This window comes from Episyrphus balteatus, chromosome 3, assembly GCF_945859705.1.
Source record: "Episyrphus balteatus chromosome 3, idEpiBalt1.1, whole genome shotgun sequence".
Lineage (NCBI taxonomy): Eukaryota > Metazoa > Arthropoda > Insecta > Diptera > Syrphidae > Episyrphus > Episyrphus balteatus.
In genome coordinates, this window is record NC_079136.1 from 118,743,975 (window position 1) to 118,763,998 (window position 20,024).

A 20,024-nucleotide genomic window follows, 5' to 3' on the forward strand; every position below is an offset into this window, starting at 1 on the left:
GATATTCAACTCAGCTGAATTGGTCAAAAAGTTATAGAATTAATTTTTTTTTAGAGTTGGAATTAACAAATTTACAACCAAATCTCTAATTTCCGCATATGGCTTACAAAAAAACAATCATAAAAAAATTCTTAAAGATTCAAAAGAAAATTTTTAGGTATTCGAAATTATTACGAAAAATTTGAAAATTTTAGACGAGTAAATATAAGATTATAGGATTGAGTGTAAAATTCAGTATTGATCAAAGTTTCTCCATAAAAAGCAACCTCAATGAAAACATATAGCAAAAAACATCCTTCACTGTACTTAAGCCAAGCTGAATTATTTGAAATGATAGTAAAAATATTTCAATTTTATGCAGAGTCAAGTTTTAACTTTATATTATTACTTTATTTATGTTGCTTACAAAATTTAATTAGTATTAAAGTTTTTATTGGGTAATATTTACATACAATAGTGATGAGATACTTACTTATTTTTATTGCCAAAAATAAAATTCTCTCTGTCTATGAAATAAAACAAATATAATTTCATTCATTTGAAATAACTCACACTTACACATTTATTGTGCAAGAGGAGGGCTTTTATTTTTTTGTTTGTTTTGTTTATTACATATTGTCTTTGTGAATATTAGGGTTTGTTACAATTTTTTATTTATTTTTTTTTTTTTTTGTTTATAAGTTCTGTAGGCGCATGTTTAGTAGTATGAGATGATTATAATTAAAAAATGTTATTTGTTTTCTTTTTGCAAATAAAAAATATATATAAAACCAAATATTTTGTTTTTTTTTTTCAATTTGTTATAATGCTCAGAGGCTCACACACACTTTTCTAATTGTTCCATATTGTTTACAAAAAATATAGGTACATTAACGTTCCATTAGTTGTATTTTTTGTTGTTAGCTAGTAAGTTTTTAATTGTAATTAAAGCAAATAAAATAGTAAATCAATTTATTATTGACTTGGAACGTATACGAAGATTAAATAATATAAATTATTATCAATACATAATATTTGTTGATATGCTTACAAAAAAAAAAAAAAAACTAGAAGCTTTCAGTTACTATACTTTAATTTTTTTTTTCATTCTGAACAACAAAAAATCACTGCTTACAAAATTTTCAATCATATTTTCAACAATTCATTCATTTGTAACTCAAAAATATTCCACAAAATATGATTTGAGATGTGCTTACAAAAAAAACTTATTAAATATTAAAAATTATTAAATTTCTTATTATTCTAGACAAAGCTTAATAATAAGTTACATGTGCTTATAAAAAATTTTTAAAAGCTTATTGTTATGTTTGTTCATTGTTTAGTTATATAAAATTTATATGAGTGTCTTAAAAATAATTTGTGAATTGTTAATAAATGGAATGATATGATGATTACAAACAAACTAAAATAAAACTTAACTTAGACGCAACAAGACCATACCATAAACAAAATAAAACAATATACACACATAAATGAATCATAATCTATTGCCAAATGTCAGCAAATTATTTGATGAAGTTGATAGCATATTGTGAGCTGGACGAGGCGATCGATAAGACGATACTGGCGAATTAACTCGATTTGGAAGACTTCCGCGCAAACGTAATGGTGCGTGTGATAAATCCGAACGACTACGAGCGTTTTTTCGAACAAAACTAACAATTGCCGATGGCGATTGTGATGGTGAATTACGTCCACTTGGGGCTGGGGTTCGAGTATTGGCTTTTGTCAAATTGGGTAGAAATGTGCCAGGTCCCACACGAACAGGGCTATTTGTTGCGCTGCGAAGTCTTCTCTTTGCCAGATCCAAAAAGGTACTGCTGTTTGTAGTATACGACGATGTTGGTGATGATGATGACGATGGTCCAGCTAGACCCAGAGTTGACGATGACAATCGTTTTAGGGAGCTTCGTAACTTGGGGCTACCTCCACTAAATTCAGCGTCATTCGTCGAGTTTGTTCGCCGCAAATCGGCCGTTTGTCAGCTACTATCGAGTGAGCATTGCCGCTTGAGGGCGTTGGTGAATCGCCACATCCGCACTTTGCCATCACTGATGATGATGCACACATACACACATAAGATGAATTCATGAGGAAAGACATCACGTCGACGGCGAAAGCACCAACACAAGATTTGCGCAAATCAAAAATATGATGCGATGTGTATATCATACATTTTTTTTTAATATTAATTTTTTGTTTTTGTATGTGTATGTGCACGCATATCACAAAATAATCATGTGAAAGAGACGAAAACAGGAGAAAAAAGAAAAAAAAGAAACAAAATAACAACATAACCAAACAACAAGAAGAAGCAAAAATATTTAACAATTTTTTTTTTTTTTATTATAAAAAAAGCAGTTTAAAATATTTTGTGTAAAGACATGAGATGAGATGAGATGATGTTGTGTTTTTTTATGAAGGAAAGATGGAAGTGGAAAGGATTTTTTTTTGTTCTGAAAAAGTAAAGTATAGAATCTAATAGTTTTTTTTTTCGAAAAAAAAAATAAGAGAAAAAAGATCATGCAAACTCAAAAGTAAAAAAAAAGAATAACATTGAAAACGAAAATTTTTTTAAGCGGATTCAAAAAATAAATTGATTGCACCTAACATTGAGAATTTTTTATTTCAACAAGCTTTACAAAATTGTTTTAAGCTTTACTAAAAATAAAAATAGAAAAATAGACTACAATGAAAAAATGCACATTAACGCTCGGCATTAAAAAAAATATGAAAAATCCGTGATATACGAGAATCTTCCTGGCATTTTTTTAAGAGACCCAGCTGTCCTGCAGTGTATATGTATAAGGCCATGGGCAATAAAAGTCTTTAAATAAAGCTGAATGCCTTCAAAAACAACAGAGAGAGTCATTTTTAATATATTTTCATAAGTAATTGTAGCTTTTAACAGCTTTAAAATTAATTCAGCAAGGATTATACATATTCAGCTAATAACATCCGTTGTCCAAAAAAATGTCCTTTGACATGAAGATGTAAAAAACAAAAATTTACAGCACTTGTCGAGATAGCTACTGCAATGAGGGATTTTAAAACAACAGGTACCCTACACCAAATCTCATTTAGTCTCTAATTATGGCTGAAAGCTGATTGCCTTCGGAAACAACAGAGAAAGTAATTTTTGATATATTTTTTCAAATAGTTTTATATGTTAACAGCTTAAAAAGTAATTCAGCAAAGACAATACCTATTCAGCTAAGAACAACCGTCCGACAAGAATTTCCGTATTACATTAATGTGTAAAAACCAAGACTTACACTCTTATTGATGAAGCTACTGATGTGATGAAGCTACTGATGTGATGAAGCTTTAAAACAACAGACACCTTATACTAAATCTCTGGGAAAATTTCAATAAAATTCTTAACATACAGCTGAATACCGAATAATGACGCTGAATGCGTTCCAAAACACCAGAAAGAGATTCGGAATAAATTTGAATAGCAGGAAAAAGCTTTTCATATGTAGTTTCAAAGTCAATTCAGCCAGAGTTATACTTATTCAGCAAAGAACATATGTTCTAAAATATTGTCTAGACATATTTTGTAAATGATATCACTAGAAACAAGGGCAGGTTAACCTTGCTTACAAAAAAATATACTTTCTATAGCTTGAACTTATATCATTAATCTTGATTTTTATGATTTATATTTTAACTCCATGTGCACATAAAGTTCCACAGGAACAGCTTTTAAAGGACTCCAGGATTGAGTATCTTTATTCAGCAAAAAAAATTTTTTTTGTTTGAAATTTTCTTTCAACTTTAATTTTAATATTAAAAAAAAAAAAAAACTTGAAACAGATAAATTCTACATTTGCTTACAAAAACCAGCGCATCAAATTAACTGTTGCAATTCTTTTAAGTTCTATCAGAAGAGAGCTTGAGCTTGTAAGAGAAAAGCTACGCCGAAAACTTTGTAAGCAGTCCGATTAATAAAAAAATTCTTCAACAGATAATTTAGCTAGCTTAACCTCTATTCAGCACAAATACCTTGTTAAAAATATGTTTTGCAAATGAAATCCCTTGAAATCTCTTTGCTTACAAAACAAAAATACCACACAAAACGATTTTGAGTTTTCTAAAAATGTTAAGCGTTTGTTCCAAATCAGCAGGAATTTTAACGATAATTTTCATATTAAGCTCGGAACCTTCTTAACATAGCCCCGTACAGAATGTTTTTTCTTTTTCAATCTACAATTCCAAAGCTAAGTGAATTCGACAAAAAAATTATATTTATCTTTTTTTTACACTTTTTTTTTCATTTTTAACAGCTTTCATAGCAATTCAGCTAAATAAAACCTCTATTCAGCAAAGAAAATCTCTTCTTAAATTTAGTCTAGACATGTTTTTTGAACGAAATCACTTCAAACAGAGACTGACTACCTTGCTTACAAATAAAAAACAACCATGATACCCAATTAACCATCATTATTTTAATTATATACTATCAGCCTCTAAGTCATAAATGTCTATCTACCTTTGTAAAACAAACCAACAAAAATAAATAACACATTTAGGTACTTAACTTTGTGGAATGGTCTTTTATAAAAATATGAAAAAATAATACATAAAAATAATATATTCAATTACGAAAGCATGCCTTGCAGCAATTCAACTCATCCATGTGTGTAGTGTGGGTACAACATTAGGTAAAAGCAAATGTGATGCATGTGAATGAGATTGATATAAAGAGAGAGATAGTCTGATTGTTTATTTCTGTGATGGATGCAAAAGTGAAATACATATTGATTTATACATAAAAAAGTGAAATACAAAAACAAAACAAAAAAAAAACACATAAGAAACTTACATCGAATATGAGAGAATACAGAAACATCGAGAAACAGTAATTTGAATTTGCTGAATTACCATTTTTTTGTACACAATAATGTTTCAATGACTTCAACAGATGACATTCAGCTTGCTTACACCACCACACACACACACATAAAAACATAACGATAACATCACAGGGGTGTGCTTTATATTTTATGCGTGTTTTTACTTTTTTATATTTTTAAAGATAGCAGAGGAACAACAGAAGCTATTAATTTATCGGTGGTGTACGCATTCCAAAAAACCCCAGGAAACGGAAGCGAGCTTCGCCATTTTTGTCTTGCTATAATATATTTGTTATGTGAACGATGGTATTGATGAAGTATGCCATGTATAACCGTGCTGACATGAACACGCACAATCACATTTAGAACGCGGACAAAATCCGTTTAAAATTAAATTCAGCAATTTTATCAGCAGCACAAGTGTAAGACTCCAAATGATTGAACGTGGCCAAAATCTATAGATGTGTGACGTAGTAATTTTTTAAAAACAAAAATAATAACAAATAAAAAACGAGAACAAAAAATAATCAAAACCAATTGAAAATTTGCTGAATTAGATGCTGAATTGAGAGGTGAAGACGATTTGAATGCGACAAACAAAAAAAAATATTAAACAAATATTCTGTACAGTTTTTTTGTAAAAGAAAATATGCGCTGAATTGAAGTAAACCAAAATGATAACACATAAAAAAGTCGTGATGTGAATAGATGAAGAAGTAAAAACATCTGCTTACATCAAAAAATAAAAATAATAAATCAAATATGAACGTGCAAATTGTACAGTAGAGTACCTACATGATCTGAATATGTTTTGAAGTGTTTTGTTGGGTTCTATAATGAATAATCTCCTTTTTTTGCATTTAAATGTTTACATATAATTAAATTTTAAGCTGCATTGGTTAGAAAAAGCAATAAGTTATAATGATAACATAGCAGATGAATTGATAATTAAATAGTGCTGAATAAAAGAAATATCATATATTTTCTATAGTTTTAAATCTTTGCTGAATATGAGATTAAGTTGAAAATGATTTCAGCTTATTTTGAAATTTTTTATCAAACTGTTCTATTCAGCACTATAAAAAATTATCATTTCACCTTCCTTGCACTACATATTAATAATTTCTAACTACTTTAGTGTAGCTGAATAGGATATAATTGAGCTGAATTAGGATTCTTGCTTTGGTATAGTTAGTATATATAATTTTTTTTTTGTTTGCTTTTATATATTTTGTGATTATTTCTTTTCAATTGACGATGTCATTTGCGATGTTGGAAAATTTTCTTGTGGTGCAAAACGCCAAATCCGTACTTCACCCGAGCTAAATTCATGAAATTTGTTTAAATAAAAAATTCAATTAATAAACAACAACAAAAAATTAACAAAAAAAAATCGATTGAAGTAAAAGTATAAATTAAAAAAAAATACAAAAAAAAAAGAAGAAAGAAAAAAGAGAGAAATTAGAATTGAATGGATTTTTGTTTTTGTAGATTTTTTTTTTGTGTATCGAATTAAAAAGAGGCGGAATGGATTTGGATTTGATTGTGGATTGGATGAAGAACTTGGATATTCTTTTGCTTACAAAATTTTGAATCATATAAAATGTGTAAAATATATGCATATGAGACTTACCTTGATGCAGTGAAAACACGCTGACCAGATGCAACAATGTCATTGATCATTAAATCAGTCTTCAATTCAGCTAAACTTTCACAGGTTTTGACATTCCATAAACGTATAATGCCACCACGACAACTAGAAAGCAACACATCACCGGAAATAGCCATTCCGGAAACCCATCCTTTGTGGGCGTTGTTGAGGGACTAAATTATAAAATTAAAAACATATTTTTTTAATTTTTTAGCTTGGAAAAAACATTGCTGAATGAGAAAAAATGTAGCTGAATAAGGGAAAAGAAAGATAATAAAGTTTAATTCCGCTGAAATCGTAAAAAAAGGGTTAGACTTCCGGATAAATTCGAAAATATAATTTTGTAATGACGACACAATTTCATTTTATTCCCTAACCTTACGCGCTTACAAATTTTACCCAAGCGTTTTTAAGCTACAAATTTAGAGTCAGGAAACAAACCAATGAGATAGAAAAATAATGAATTTATGAGAGATAGAGAAATTCGACAACTTTAAACGAAGTGCAAACATTTCACAGTGCTGCTGAATACCGATTTTTTTTTTTGCAATTTATATAATCATCCAAGCACCAAACTTTTTGCCTATTGTCAATAAGAAATTTTTGTATTTGGTTTTTTATGAGAACTTACCTGCTTGAGTTCTCCGCTTTTAAGGTCCCACCGCTTAATACCGGAGTCTCTACTCCCTGAAAACAATTCAGCATCAGCTCCTAAAGCATCTTGAGCAACAGCCAATGCCTGAACACCATCATAGTGTGGTGGCTCGAGATTCAGCAAGGGATAGACAACACCACCTGCTGTCGGAACTTCGAATACTTTAACATAGTGATCTTTCGAACCAGTCGCAACAAAATCTGTACTTCCACCTGGACCCTCCCAAGCTGTTACACACATAACAGCAGCTTGATGGCCACCTGATAGTTTTCCAAGGCAATTTAAACTAAGAAAAAGAAAAAATACAACGAAAATGAAAAGTGCTGAATTAGCTGAATAGCCTTAATTTACCTTTTAAGATCCCAAATTCGAACTTTATCCGATGCTGCAACATAAAGATTACCCGATGCACCCAAACATAGTGCAGTAATTGGAGATTCGCCAGGTATAGTGCCAGTTATATTAGCATTGCCAGGTAAAATTTGTCCCGAAGAACTTAAAGTCTTAATTGGTCTCGAATTGCTTGTTCTCAAATCCCACACCCTTACAAATGGCCCTGAAGCTGAAAACAACAATCTGGTACGATAGTCATTTTGTACAGCAATCACCGGTCCGGGATGAGTTGATAGACAATGTTGAGCAGTCTCTTGATTTAAATCCCAAACTTTAACAGTCCTATCTGCGGCAGCCGTATAAAGGATATCATCATCAACTTTAATCGACAAAACTGAATTATTATGCCCGGAAACGGTGTGGGTACAATAAAGTGGCGCTCCAATGCGAATCTACATTTTCAATTCATATTCAAATACATCCGCTGAATTAAGCGCTGAATAGCAAACATCTTGTTTGTTTTCTTATCTTACCTTTCCGGTTACTTTTTGAATACTGCCTCCTGGTGCTGGGTCTTGTGTACCAGCACCCAATCTAGCAAAAACATCACCGCCTGCGTTGTTATCCTCGCGTGATATCATCTTTCGGTAAACTGGTGGCGATTGTGGTGGCGGTGTTACATCTTCCTCTCTTTAATTTTTGTTGTTTTTTTTTTTTTTTTTTGTTGTTTTTGTTCACAGGATTTTGGTGTTTTGCAAGCATTTGTGTAATTTGTGTAAATTTTGTGTCGGATTTTCAATATTTTTTTTTTGTTGGTTTTATTGGGTTTGGGTTATTTTTTGGTAGGGATTTTTATTAGAAAATTAAAAAGGAATTACAAGAGGTGGTAGTTTATTTTTTTGTTTTTGTTTTAGGAATAAAAAAGAGACAAAGGCAAAAAATCAAAGCATTATGGTTAGTGTTATTTTTTTTGTATGGTTTTAAGCATTTTTTATATTTATTTTAATACTAATTTATGAATGGATTTTGTAAGCACAACATAAATACAAATAAGCTATAAATTAGAAGTCAAACTACACAAAAAAAAATATAATATACCAAACTACTTAACGGTAAAAATAATATATAAACGCAAATTTTAAATGCCAAAAAAAAAAACAATATTTATGAATTTCGCGAGAACAAAATAATGTAAATGAGCACCAAAACAGAGTGCTGAATTGAAATGAAGATGGATGCAAGAAGAAGTAGACACAGGAAATAGAAAGAAAAAAAGATGAACACAAACAAAAAATAAAAAATAAAAACGAAGAGCTTAAAGTATACAACAACATAAAGAAAAATATACAACGACGACGACGAAGCCTAAAATGAGATGCTGTGTTAGATGTATGTAGCAAGAGAGAGTAAGGGATGATTTTCATTTGCTTTGAGGTGATTTTAGTTATAACAAAGACTGCATACAAATGGAAAAATTATGAGTTTGTCTTCTCTTTACATATATAAAAGAAGTTATCTAGTACATTCTTTTTTATTTTGCAGAGAGAAAAAAAATAAAAAAAAGAAACAGAGAACAGGGTAATTTTAGGTTGATGTGCTGAATTTATTTTAAGTGACTTTTATGAAGACTCTTTTTTGTAAGCAGCACTTTAAAGAAGTTTTATTTTACCACCGGAAAAATAAATAATGATGGGAAGTTTTTTTTCCTATTTTAGAGAAATTTTCTTTCTCTTTTTTTTGTTAAAATTTATTTTCAAGCGGATATAAAAAGATAGACAGATTGTTTAGGATTTAGAAAGCTGAAAATGTTTGTGTACAAAATCAGAACAAAGGACACTTGTTTGAGTTTTTTTTCTTGCCACTAAAGAAGTGGTCTAGAATTGTTATTGATATAACCTTCGAGTTAAATTGAAAAAAAGCTCTTATAATTGTTTGACTTATTTTGGATTTACATTTTGAATTGCAAAATGCTGGGAAAGCAGAATCAAATCGCACGTGCTTTGTAGCAAAAAAAAAAAATTGTACGGATTGAGATTATTTGTTTTGACTAGAAGCACTCAAATCAATGTTATTCTTTTATATTTACTTGACTACTTTCTCCGATAACTTCTAATTTGATAAATGAGATATCGTGAAAAGCGTCTTACTGGTTTGTTGGTTATAAGATATGCGAAGTTTCTAGATAATACGAGTATGGTGCCCTCTGGAGGCAAAATGGTAAACTAAAAATGTCATTTCTAATGAACAGTGCTTCTGCAAACACTTAATCAAATTATAATTTAGAAATAATCTAAGCAAAACAAAGTTCAAAAAATTTATTTCGGATAGTTCATGATTTTTGGCTCAAGAGGGCGTAAAATAAATTTTAAAAAATACGTTTCATAGCTTATAATTAGCAAACAGGTAAAAACCTTCTAACAACACCACATTTTTATCAAATTATGATAAGTTGTTAAGAAGTTATGAGGGAACAATAGAACAAATATACTCAAGTTCCTAAAAAAAAGGTTAAAATAACGAATTTTCAAGCATGCTAATTTTTTTTCTGAGTGTATCTGAAGCATTTTTTTTCCAAAATATCCTCAGTTGGTATTTATAAACTTAAGTGGTCAAACGCAAGAGCAAAAAAATGTCCGCTTGAGAAAAATCGTGTCTTGAGTAATGACTCTGAATTCCGTTCCCTTAATTCTGCCTGTTTGTTTTCTCAAAAACGGCTTTTCAAATTTTGAATAAGATTTTTGTGAGCACTTTTTAGATAAGTGCTAACTTTTATCAGAAGCTATTTTATGTTAGGCAAATTACTAAAGAAACCACCAATTTATTTCCATTTTTTTTTTTTTTTTGTATATCAATAAATTTTCACTTTTAATTTTTGTGATCAGGGTTGCCAGCCACACGAAGTTTTTGTTTTTTTTTTTTTAAGTTTAGATATTTTTAAAGATGTCAAGAAGAATAATGAGTTTAAATTTTCAAAGAAATAATAAAAATTTCGTTGTGAAAAACAGCGCAAGATCTCATGATAGGTGAAAGCAGATTTTTTCTAATTTCTGAAATTTAAGTTTGTAAAAAGTAATGAATATTTTTGTGTTTTTATCAATTTTAATAATATTTTATTGTCAGTCGTTTGTGTATCTTTTGATACATTTGGCACAAGAAGTTTTTTTGTTCCAAGTCATTTGATAAGTTCTGAAATTTAAATTTAAAAACAAAAGCAAAACAATTGGAATTTGTTTATCTTTTTTTTCTCCTGAAAATTAGAAATCGGGTGCTTTTTCAATGTTTTATTGGTGTATTTATGTATATTAAAAAAAAAAAAAACAAACAAACAATTCGCTGATTTCTTTATTTTTTGATACGAATTAAAGCAAATTTGTAAGCTCTCAAAACATATTATTGAATGTGAAAAATGGTTTAAAGATTGAATAAATAGATCTATCTGATATAACTAAGTTACTTTACCCCGAGATTATGCGGAAACAATTTCTATTGAAGAAGTGAAATCAAGCGCTATCCTATAGTTTTTCAAGATGAATCACATATTTGCTTTATACCTCAATTTTACACTGAATATTAAAGTGTAAAGCAAACAAAGAAGTAGATATCTAGATCTTCTAAAAAAAAAAAAAATAAACGAAAGAAACAAAATAGTAAAATTGAAATTAAAAAAACTTGGTTTAAGGACCCTACAAAGTTCAGTCATTTAATTTTGTTTATCTAAAAAATGACAAAATAAAATTGAAAATGATCTACAATTTATGCTATAAATAAAATCTTCATCAACGGTAGGTACCTCCCATGAAACCGTTTTTTTTTTTTTTTTTTTTTATCGTGAACAATTTAACCAATTTCAATAAGTATACAACAGTGGCAAAAATTAAAAAAAAAAAACAAAAAAATATTCGAATCATACTTGAAAAGGCAGTTTAAAGCTTAAAATATCTTATTTTAAGACCTAAAACGAAACATTTTTTTTCAAAATGATGTGCATTGCGCAATCCTAATCTTAGAAAAAAAATGCATCACATTTGTAGCTTCATATACTTTTCACATTTGTTATGCAATAAAAGTTGTTTTTTTTTCAACAGCCTTGTTTATTTTTGGAAGTGGTTGGTGCATTTGAAACAAAAAAATGTTACGCATTGTCGTCAAACCTCTTGAAAGTTGAAAAAAAAAAAACAAATCAAATTGATAAAAACCAAACAGACCCAATTTTTACGTATCAAATGGAAATTACTGAAATAGCCAAAAAAAAAAAAAAAACTATATTAAAGTTTGATAATGGCCGTCCAATTGTAAATTTTATATATGTAAAATACGCGAAATGAAGTATAACTTCAAAAATGTCAAGAACTCAAATGTTCTACCTCCATGATTTTGGATCTTATGATTTTTGTTTTTACAATTTTATTTTACAAATAACTGAAAATATGATTAAAAAAAAAACACTCTGGTCACACCATGCAATTAATATTAATCGCGAAATGAAATTAAATTGGCACAACACAACAATGTAGCGCAACAATTTTCTTTATCAAATAACAAAGAATTATTAAATTTAGGTATTTATTTAATTTTTTTTTTTTTATTTTTGTATATTTTTTTTTTATTATTATTTAAAATTACAACATTTTTTACCTAACATTATCAATCATTCACTCAATTTTTTGTTTTTTTTTTTTTTTTTTTAATTTATTTTCACATATAAACCATGAAATTAATTAATAAAATTTATTTTTTTTTTTAATTAAAAATTATTCATTGAATAAAAAAAATAGTAAAACAATAAATTAGTAAGTAAAACAACAAGAAAACTAAAATTATTTTTGAAATTTTCATACAACACATTAAAAAAAAAAACATGAAGAAGAAGAAACAACATGAAAATAGAAGTTAAGTTATCGTTTATCGATGACGATACTTTAATTATTTGTTGTAGTTTTTGTTTAGAAGAAAATGTTGATTGAATTATTGTTTTTGGTAATAATTGTTGTGACGTATGATTTATGATGAATGTAAATGATTGATAAAAATTGTTACATTCATTTCCATTATTATTAATATTTTTGTTATAATAAATTAAATTATATAAAAGAATTATTTTATCGATATCATCATCATCAGCATCACCTATACGACGATAACAACGACGAAAACGAAGAAGATGAATCATCTCACATAAATCAAAATATACTGAAAAAAATTCCAAAAAAAAATTCAAAGAAAAGAAGAAAATAAAAAAGAAAAGAGAACAGAAATTTATAAACAAAAAGAAATAATAATAAAACACAGGAAAATAAAAATTAACACAAACGAAAGTTTAAAAAAAAAAAATTAATTCACATGGGTCTACGGAAAGTGGAAAAGAGTGTAGATTATGTAGAAGATTAATTACTCACAAAACAATTAAATTGATTAAAAGAAAATTAGAAAACAAAGCGCACTAAAATACTAAAAAAATAAATCTAAGCATAAAGTCGAGATGTCATATATACAAGAGAATATATTAAAAAATAAAAATAAAAAAAAAATCATCTTCATTTCGGTTTTAACCTCTCAATTTTACAAAAAGAAATTAAAAAAAGAAAAATATTTCAATAAATTCGATAGGAAAAAAATGAATAGAATAATAATATTTACAGTAAATTTAAATTTTTTTGAGTGTACATATATGAATGTGTTTGTAATGTACTTACAACCCTGGTGATCCTTTGGTCGGAAATGTCCTTCGGCTAACACGTGGTGAAACTGGAATTGCTGTAGCTGCCGCTCCATTGTCAAGAGTCTTTCGTGTTAACGATGGTGAATTGAGTGATTGTCTAGAGTTGATAGACAAAAAAAAGTGCGAGGACGGAAAGAAAAAAAAAAATAGACAAGGGTGCGACATTAAAGACAGACAGGAATTTAATTTTTTTTTTTTTTTTTTGAAAGTGCAACAACCAACATTTTTGTGTGTAAGTTTGTATGATTGATGAATTTTTTTTTTGGTTCAGATGAAATGTGTTCAAAAACTTACTTTAATGATCCTGGAGCACTTGGAACACGAGCTAATGGAATAAAACTGCGTGTAACAGGTTCTAGTTGGGTGAATGATTGTGTCATCGGATCATCCTGTGAAGAATAAAAATATATTTAAAAAAGTGTTTTTTTTTTGTAGTGTATAAGAGTTGAGTAATTTCCTCAAGAATAAGAATATAAAGTCTTCGATCAATATAACCAACGATGGTTATAAAAAAAATATTTATTGCAAACTAAAATTTTTTACTTAAATTAAAACATTTTTGCAGTTGAGCTTTTTTTGCGTTGAAAATAAAAATATGCATTGAAAAATGTTATTGTAGCTTAAAAAAATTAATTTGCACCGGACACTTCAAAAAGTTTCCAAAAATCTCCAAAAAATATATTATTTAAAAAAATCAAACCATAATCATTCGTCAACAAAAACCTATCATATATGACCATTTTTGAGTATTTGATGGGCAAATTAGACCATTAGGGTTTGAAAATTTTGTGGTTGAAGTTCTGGCTTCGTAGAGCTCACTTTTTGCATTGGAATTTAATTTGGACGTTAATTTGTAAAAAAAAAAATAAACCTTATTTCCTTTTTAATTTTTGTCATCAACGTCAATTCTTTAAAGATAAATTTGGACAACCGATTTCAAAATTATTGTGCAGAAGTACCAAGTGAGCAACTTTTATTTCTACTTGAACTTAAAGTTTAAAAAAAAATAATTTTCGACCCACCCCAATTGTACGTAAATACCTGTTATAGAGCAAGTTAACAATTTGTGGCTGATACGTAAATCAACAGATTTTGCCTATTATTGTATGTATTTTTTAATTGATATATGCTTTTTTGGTCGATTTTTTTTACCAAATCTCTTAAAAAACTTACTGTAGAAGAATTTTTTTCTTTTTCCTTATCTTAATACGGGACAGCCGCTTAATTGGATTATAACAAAAGCATTAAAAAAAATTGTTTGCATGTTTTATAATTCTACTTAGTTTAAAAGAGTGTCTATTGGAATTTTTTTTAGTCGGAATTTCAGGTATAATCCAAAAATTGTTCTTGAGTTTTTTTGTTTTTGTTTTATGATCACCAAGGTTTTGAGTCTTTTGCATATTTTACTTTCTGAAACACTATAATAAAGGTTATAGTTGCAGTTTTTTATCTCATCAGATTTGTTATGATGTCTAGCACCGTTTTCGTAACCACCTAAGTTTCAACCATTTTTGTATCTGTCTAACACTAAGCTTTCTATCTTTTCAGGTTTAATTTAAATTTACAAGCCGATTTCCTATGAAGATCACAAGCTCTTGTAAGGATTGTTGTGATTCAAAATAATTTTTTGAATTTTCCAATAATCCTAACAAAAGAGTCGTAGTAAAATACTAAAAAAAAACAAACATTTTAATAAAACTGCAATTTAAAAACAGTGATATAAGGTAAGAAAGTTTGTTGACTGTTATGGCTTTAACCTCTAAATAATATACAAGACAACTAACTGGAGAAATGTTAAAAATAGATTTTACATAAGTGAAAAAGAAACCGTGTGAAACTTTGACTGAATAAAAAGAATTTAAAAAAAAATAAAGTTCGCTGCTCAGCTCTTTTGTTTTAATAAGGCAAAAGCGCCTGAACGCAAATAGTAGAAATTTCATTATTTTCTAAGAGGGATATGAGAAGTTCTACTTACTTTAAACATGTCGTTTTGACATTACTTTGAAAATTTGTTTTTAAAAATCTAATATTTATATTCACTCACCCCATTGTGACTAACTTCACTTTCACCAAAGAGAAGTTCCTGTGGTTGAGCTGTTCGCCTTCTTATCTTCGATGTCCTGTCAGTCCTTGAGGGCAAATAAAAAAGGAAAGAACAAAATTTAAATTAACAAACAATGAACTTTTTATTAAAAATTTAAAAAGATTTCAAAGAATATTCTTCTTCATCAAACAAAACAGCTTCAATGGAACAATTATTTCTGATATATTTCTTATTCATTCCAAGTGGAATTTCAATTGTTCTTGAATTTTTCATTTGAATTGATCTTGAACTTGAACTTTTAGGATAAAAAAAAGGAATAAGGATGAGGGTCAAATATTTATGTGTGTTTAAAAAAAAAAAAAACGAAAACTTACAAATCAATAGTTGGAGCTGGTGATGGTGATCGACTAGATGATCTATTTTGTCCAGCACCACCACCACCATTTGGTCCTGGTATAACACCATCCCAAAAACTAGGATTACTAAAATCAGCCAATGGAATGTCATAGGTACTATTACTATTCAATGACTTTGTCGAACCACTCATATTATTGGCCGAAGTTAAATTCAAAGTATCAAATAAATCCGTTATTTGTACGGACGGATTTTGGGCGAGAAAATGTTGCAAAAGTTGTTGTTGTATTCCACTTTCTTGTTGGACTTCTTTCAATAAAGTCTCATGCTCTAACAAACGACCTTGTGTTAAAGCTGTATCGCAGGTTTGATCTATAACATTATTGGCTAATTCTTTAAGCAAATACTTTGCCTCTTCCACACTCTTAACATTCTCAATCATACTTTGAAGTGATGCCAAATCATTTGGTGGATCTTTACCTTCTTCAAATTCCATAATAGCCTGTTGGACATGGGTAATATTATCTTGAATAAAATTCAAATTTGCTTTAAGTGAATCTTCTTCACTAGCCAAATCGGCAGATTTATGTTGCCGTTGACGATTACGAACATTTGCAATGTCTTTGCTAAGAGTTTCACGTTCGTGAAGGAGTCTTTCGAGTTCTTTTTCTAACTGTACGACAACTTGTTTGTTGCGAGCGGCACGATTAATACTTCGATGGAATTTTTCTAATTTTAGACGAGCATGTCGCTCGGAAAATATTGAAGAATCTTTTTTAGGTGGCACTCGGCCGGAGGCTTTGAGACTCAGCATGCCTTTTTGACTGCGACGCAAAGCTGTAACTTGTTCAGTTTTACGCTTGAGTATTTGATCTTTGGCTTGAACTTGTGCTTGCAGGGATTTCATTGTGTTTTGTTGTTTGCGCGATTCTTTGCGCAATTGTGCGATTTCGCGGGCTTTGCGAGTTTCTTCTTCTTTGTGGCGATTTGTCTCTTCGGTCATTTTACGAATCAAGCGGGTCTGAAAAAAGGGTATTCATTTGAAGATAAGTCGATTTTTAGAAATAATTTCTTACCTTGATATTCTTCAGTTCAGCAAGTTCATTTCGAAGAGTTCTAAGTTTAGCTTCCTGGGCTTGAAGCTCCCGCTGCTGACGAAGGTGTTCTCTTTGGGCAGCTTGGAGCTTCTTCAACTCTCGCTGCATGTCGTTGATTTTACGTTCATATTCATCACGAACTTTCTTCACTTTATCACTCGAAGGAGAGGATTGATTCGAACCTAAAACACAAACAAAAAATATAATTTAATGGAAGTCAGGGTCGAAATGGTTTCAAAAACCTACCCATATTGGCCAAAACTTGATCTCGTTCCTTTTGTGTGTTCTGAATTCTATTGTTAAGGACATTTAGCTTCTCTTCATAGTGTTGCCGCATAAGTTGCATTCTCTGTTGGGATAATTCTAGTTGCTCAATCAGCTTTGACTTCAGTTCAATGTCGGAACTAATGTCATTCAGTTCGGCTTGGATTTCTCCAGCTGTTTGGGGAAAAAGGGATTGTTTGAAAGCTACTAAATACCTATAAACTAACCTTTATCATCAGATTCAGTGTCACTATCACTATCCGAATCGTTGATATTTTCAACATTTGAATTATGGGCGTCTTCATTGAACCCTGGCAGCGATCGGGACATGAGCATTTCTCGGTTTTTCTCCAGCTCACGTTTGGCCACATTGATTAGAGTCTCTGGGTCTAAAATAAAGTGAAAGAATTCATTGAGAAAAAGCTTGGAATAAATCCTTAAAGCTTACTATCAAAAGTTGAATTAAGTTTTGAATTGTTCCTTGGACTTAGGGCAGTGGATTTCTTCAGTTGCTGATACATTTCTTGGGATTCAATCAATTTTGCTTGTAGTTTTTCGATTTCACCCAAATAACCAGCTACCATATCAGTCACTGACTTATCGCCATCGGACTTAGTCCAACCATTAGTTGCCTTCTCCACCATTAATTCGGTGTTCTTTTCTGTCAGGGCATTGATAGTCTCCTGCATAGCTTTCAGTCGTTGTTGGAGACGTTTATTGTCAGCCATGAGCATTGCATTCTCATGGAACGTATCTGAGATTGCTGAATTACCTTCGGCATCGATGCTTCGTTTACCCTAAAAGACAAAACAAAATGAGTGAAGGTTGTTTTGTTGTCAAAGTGGCATCTTACCTGTTTATATTCAACAAGTTCCAATTGTAAAGCTGCGATTTCTCTTCTAAGTTGAGAAATAGTTCTGGAACTTTGATCTTGATTGAGTTGAACTTTGTTCTTGATGTTTCTTGCCCTATTGGCATACTTTAGTGTATTCAAGGTTTCCATGAAATCTCTGTCACTTGGAGATACACAAGCAATCATGAGAGTTTGACTGTTTCCTAAAAAGAGAAAAATGAAGGTAATTGGAAATCCTTTAAAAAGTGAATGTTCAACTTACCTCCTAGGGAATCTTGAAGAAGTCTAGTAAGCTTTGAATCCCTATAGGGTACATGAGAGGCTTTTTTGGACTTATCTCCAAGAGCTGAGATGACATTACCTAGCGCTAAAAGGCCACAATTTATAGAAATACCCTCACGAGCACGTTCACCAGTTGCTCCGGTTCGTTTTAATCTCTCCGAACCGGCCAAATCTACAAAATGAAATTTTGACGTCAAGGTTTCCAAATCACCCTCGGGTAAACCACACTCCTCAGCCGACATTACCCTCTGTCGACGAATGAGAATCGTAAAGAGAGCATGGGATCGTGAAGATTGTTCATTCATTTGTGTCGAAGCTGTAGTTCGAGCTAAGGCACCTTGCTGTAAACATTTCAAAGCATCTTGTGGCCCACCGATTGGCTTGATAGTGGCTCCAGCTACTGTTATACCACCAGTGCCATCTTCGTGGATTTTAAATACACGACCTTTGTTATAGGGATCGAGTAAATCAATTATATCTTCATTGTACAGCTCCATAAATTGGGCAGCTACACTAAATTGTACTCCGCCCAAGGAAACACCATCTTCGTCGACAGCTCCAGCTTGCATACTTTCGATACCATCGAATATGTGACGCACTGCTCGTGGGATGATTCCCAATTGTTGTTCGATGAGATCACGATCGAACCCAGTGCCCATGGTAAATGTTTTGCCAGAACCAGTTTGGCCATAGGCCAATACTGTGGCATTGTAACCTTTAAGAGCGCCATCTACTAGTTTTTCTACACAATTTGCATATACTTCAGCCTTGATTGAGGTTTTGGTGGAATGAAATTTTTGGAAATTAGAAAAACTGAAAGAAATTCATCTTTAATAGATGAGTTACTACTCACTTGTTGTGAATTTATGTCAAAGACATAGTCAAATGTAAAAGCTTTGTCTGTACCCAAGACAACATGGGGTTCTCCTGGAGTGACTGTTGTACAAACTCGGCATAAGTCGATTACTTCACGTGGAATTTGCGGTCGAATTCTGAAAGAAGATTAAAAAAAAAAAACAATTTTTAGATGGATAGCACATTTTGAGGAAAACTATCTTTCTATCTTAAAGTAATTGTTGCACCCGAAATTAGAAGATATTTTGTCAAAATTGGTTGACCAGTTTCCGATAATAATCTTAATGATAAAAAAAAAATGCAATTAAATCTACTCGGAATCAGAACTTTGTAAGGAGTCTACATAGAACAAGAAAAGGTCAAAGTATTTCATAAACAAGTTGACATTAAGAACAAATTTTTGAGTAAAGGGGGATTCGTGATAGGGTCGACTTTGGAGAAGGTGCTGAAATGTGTGTTCAATGACATTTTTTCTGGATTGTTTCAAACTAGTACAGGTTGTTTCAGTTCAGTGAGGTTTTGTGCTCTAAACTGTCTAGAACAGTTTAGAACAGAATTTTCTATTCTTGCTCTTTGTTCTAAAAAGGTTAGAACATAATAATTGTCAAATAATAGCTTATTGTTATTTTCTGTTCTGAAGTTTCTCACAAATCTGTTCTATTCTGTCCTGTATCCTGTTCTCGTCTAACTATTTTCTCGTTGAAGAGAACTAAAATCTCATTGAGAGTATGAATGAATAAGTTCTATACACAAAAGAATCAGGTTGTAAATTAACAAGAGAAATTCTATGTGCCCGGGTAGCTCAGTCGGTAGAGCGTTGGACTTTTAATCCAACGGTCCAGGGTTCAAGTCCCTGCTCGGGCGGCCTACTTTTTTGTTTTTTTTTTTTTAATTTTTTTTTTATTTTTGCTTATTATCATTTTATTTTTTTTTTAAGTGAGATTTTATTTTTATAATTTTTGTTAAAGGAAATTGAAGAGATAAAAATTAATTTTTTAAAGAAAAATTAAAGCTTCAAGAATGTTAGATGTTTTAAAAGAAGAAAATTGGGCTCTTTC

At 30.4% G+C, this 20,024-nt stretch overlaps 1 protein-coding gene and 1 non-coding gene across 9 annotated transcripts in view; one reads left to right on the forward strand and one right to left on the reverse strand.

Annotated features, from left to right (window-relative positions):
• Positions 1–1,100: 1,100 nt before the first annotated feature.
• The window catches only part of LOC129916564 (kinesin-like protein KIF21A), a 112,017-nt gene continuing 93,093 nt past the window's right edge, over positions 1,101–20,024 (reverse strand). For 2 of the 8 annotated variants that reach the window (XM_055996573.1, XM_055996571.1), the window contains exons 3-18: positions 18,965–19,103; positions 18,092–18,878; positions 17,830–18,032; positions 17,425–17,773; positions 17,204–17,365; positions 16,959–17,150; positions 16,692–16,894; positions 15,636–16,636; positions 15,262–15,346; positions 13,512–13,606; positions 13,192–13,314; positions 8,032–8,188; positions 7,517–7,950; positions 7,142–7,451; positions 6,493–6,683; positions 5,335–6,181 (exon numbers count right to left, since the gene is read on the reverse strand). In XM_055996573.1, coding sequence (XP_055852548.1) covers positions 6,097–6,181; positions 6,493–6,683; positions 7,142–7,451; positions 7,517–7,950; positions 8,032–8,188; positions 13,192–13,314; positions 13,512–13,606; positions 15,262–15,346; positions 15,636–16,636; positions 16,692–16,894; positions 16,959–17,150; positions 17,204–17,365; positions 17,425–17,773; positions 17,830–18,032; positions 18,092–18,878; positions 18,965–19,103 — 4,516 coding nt within the window. In that variant the 3' untranslated portion in view covers positions 5,335–6,096. The other 6 variants (XM_055996574.1, XM_055996575.1, XR_008772504.1 and 3 more) reach the window with 6 other exon arrangements.
• Positions 19,758–19,830, forward strand: Trnak-uuu (transfer RNA lysine (anticodon UUU)). Its single transcript has one exon. It is a non-coding gene; the product is annotated as a tRNA-Lys (tRNA).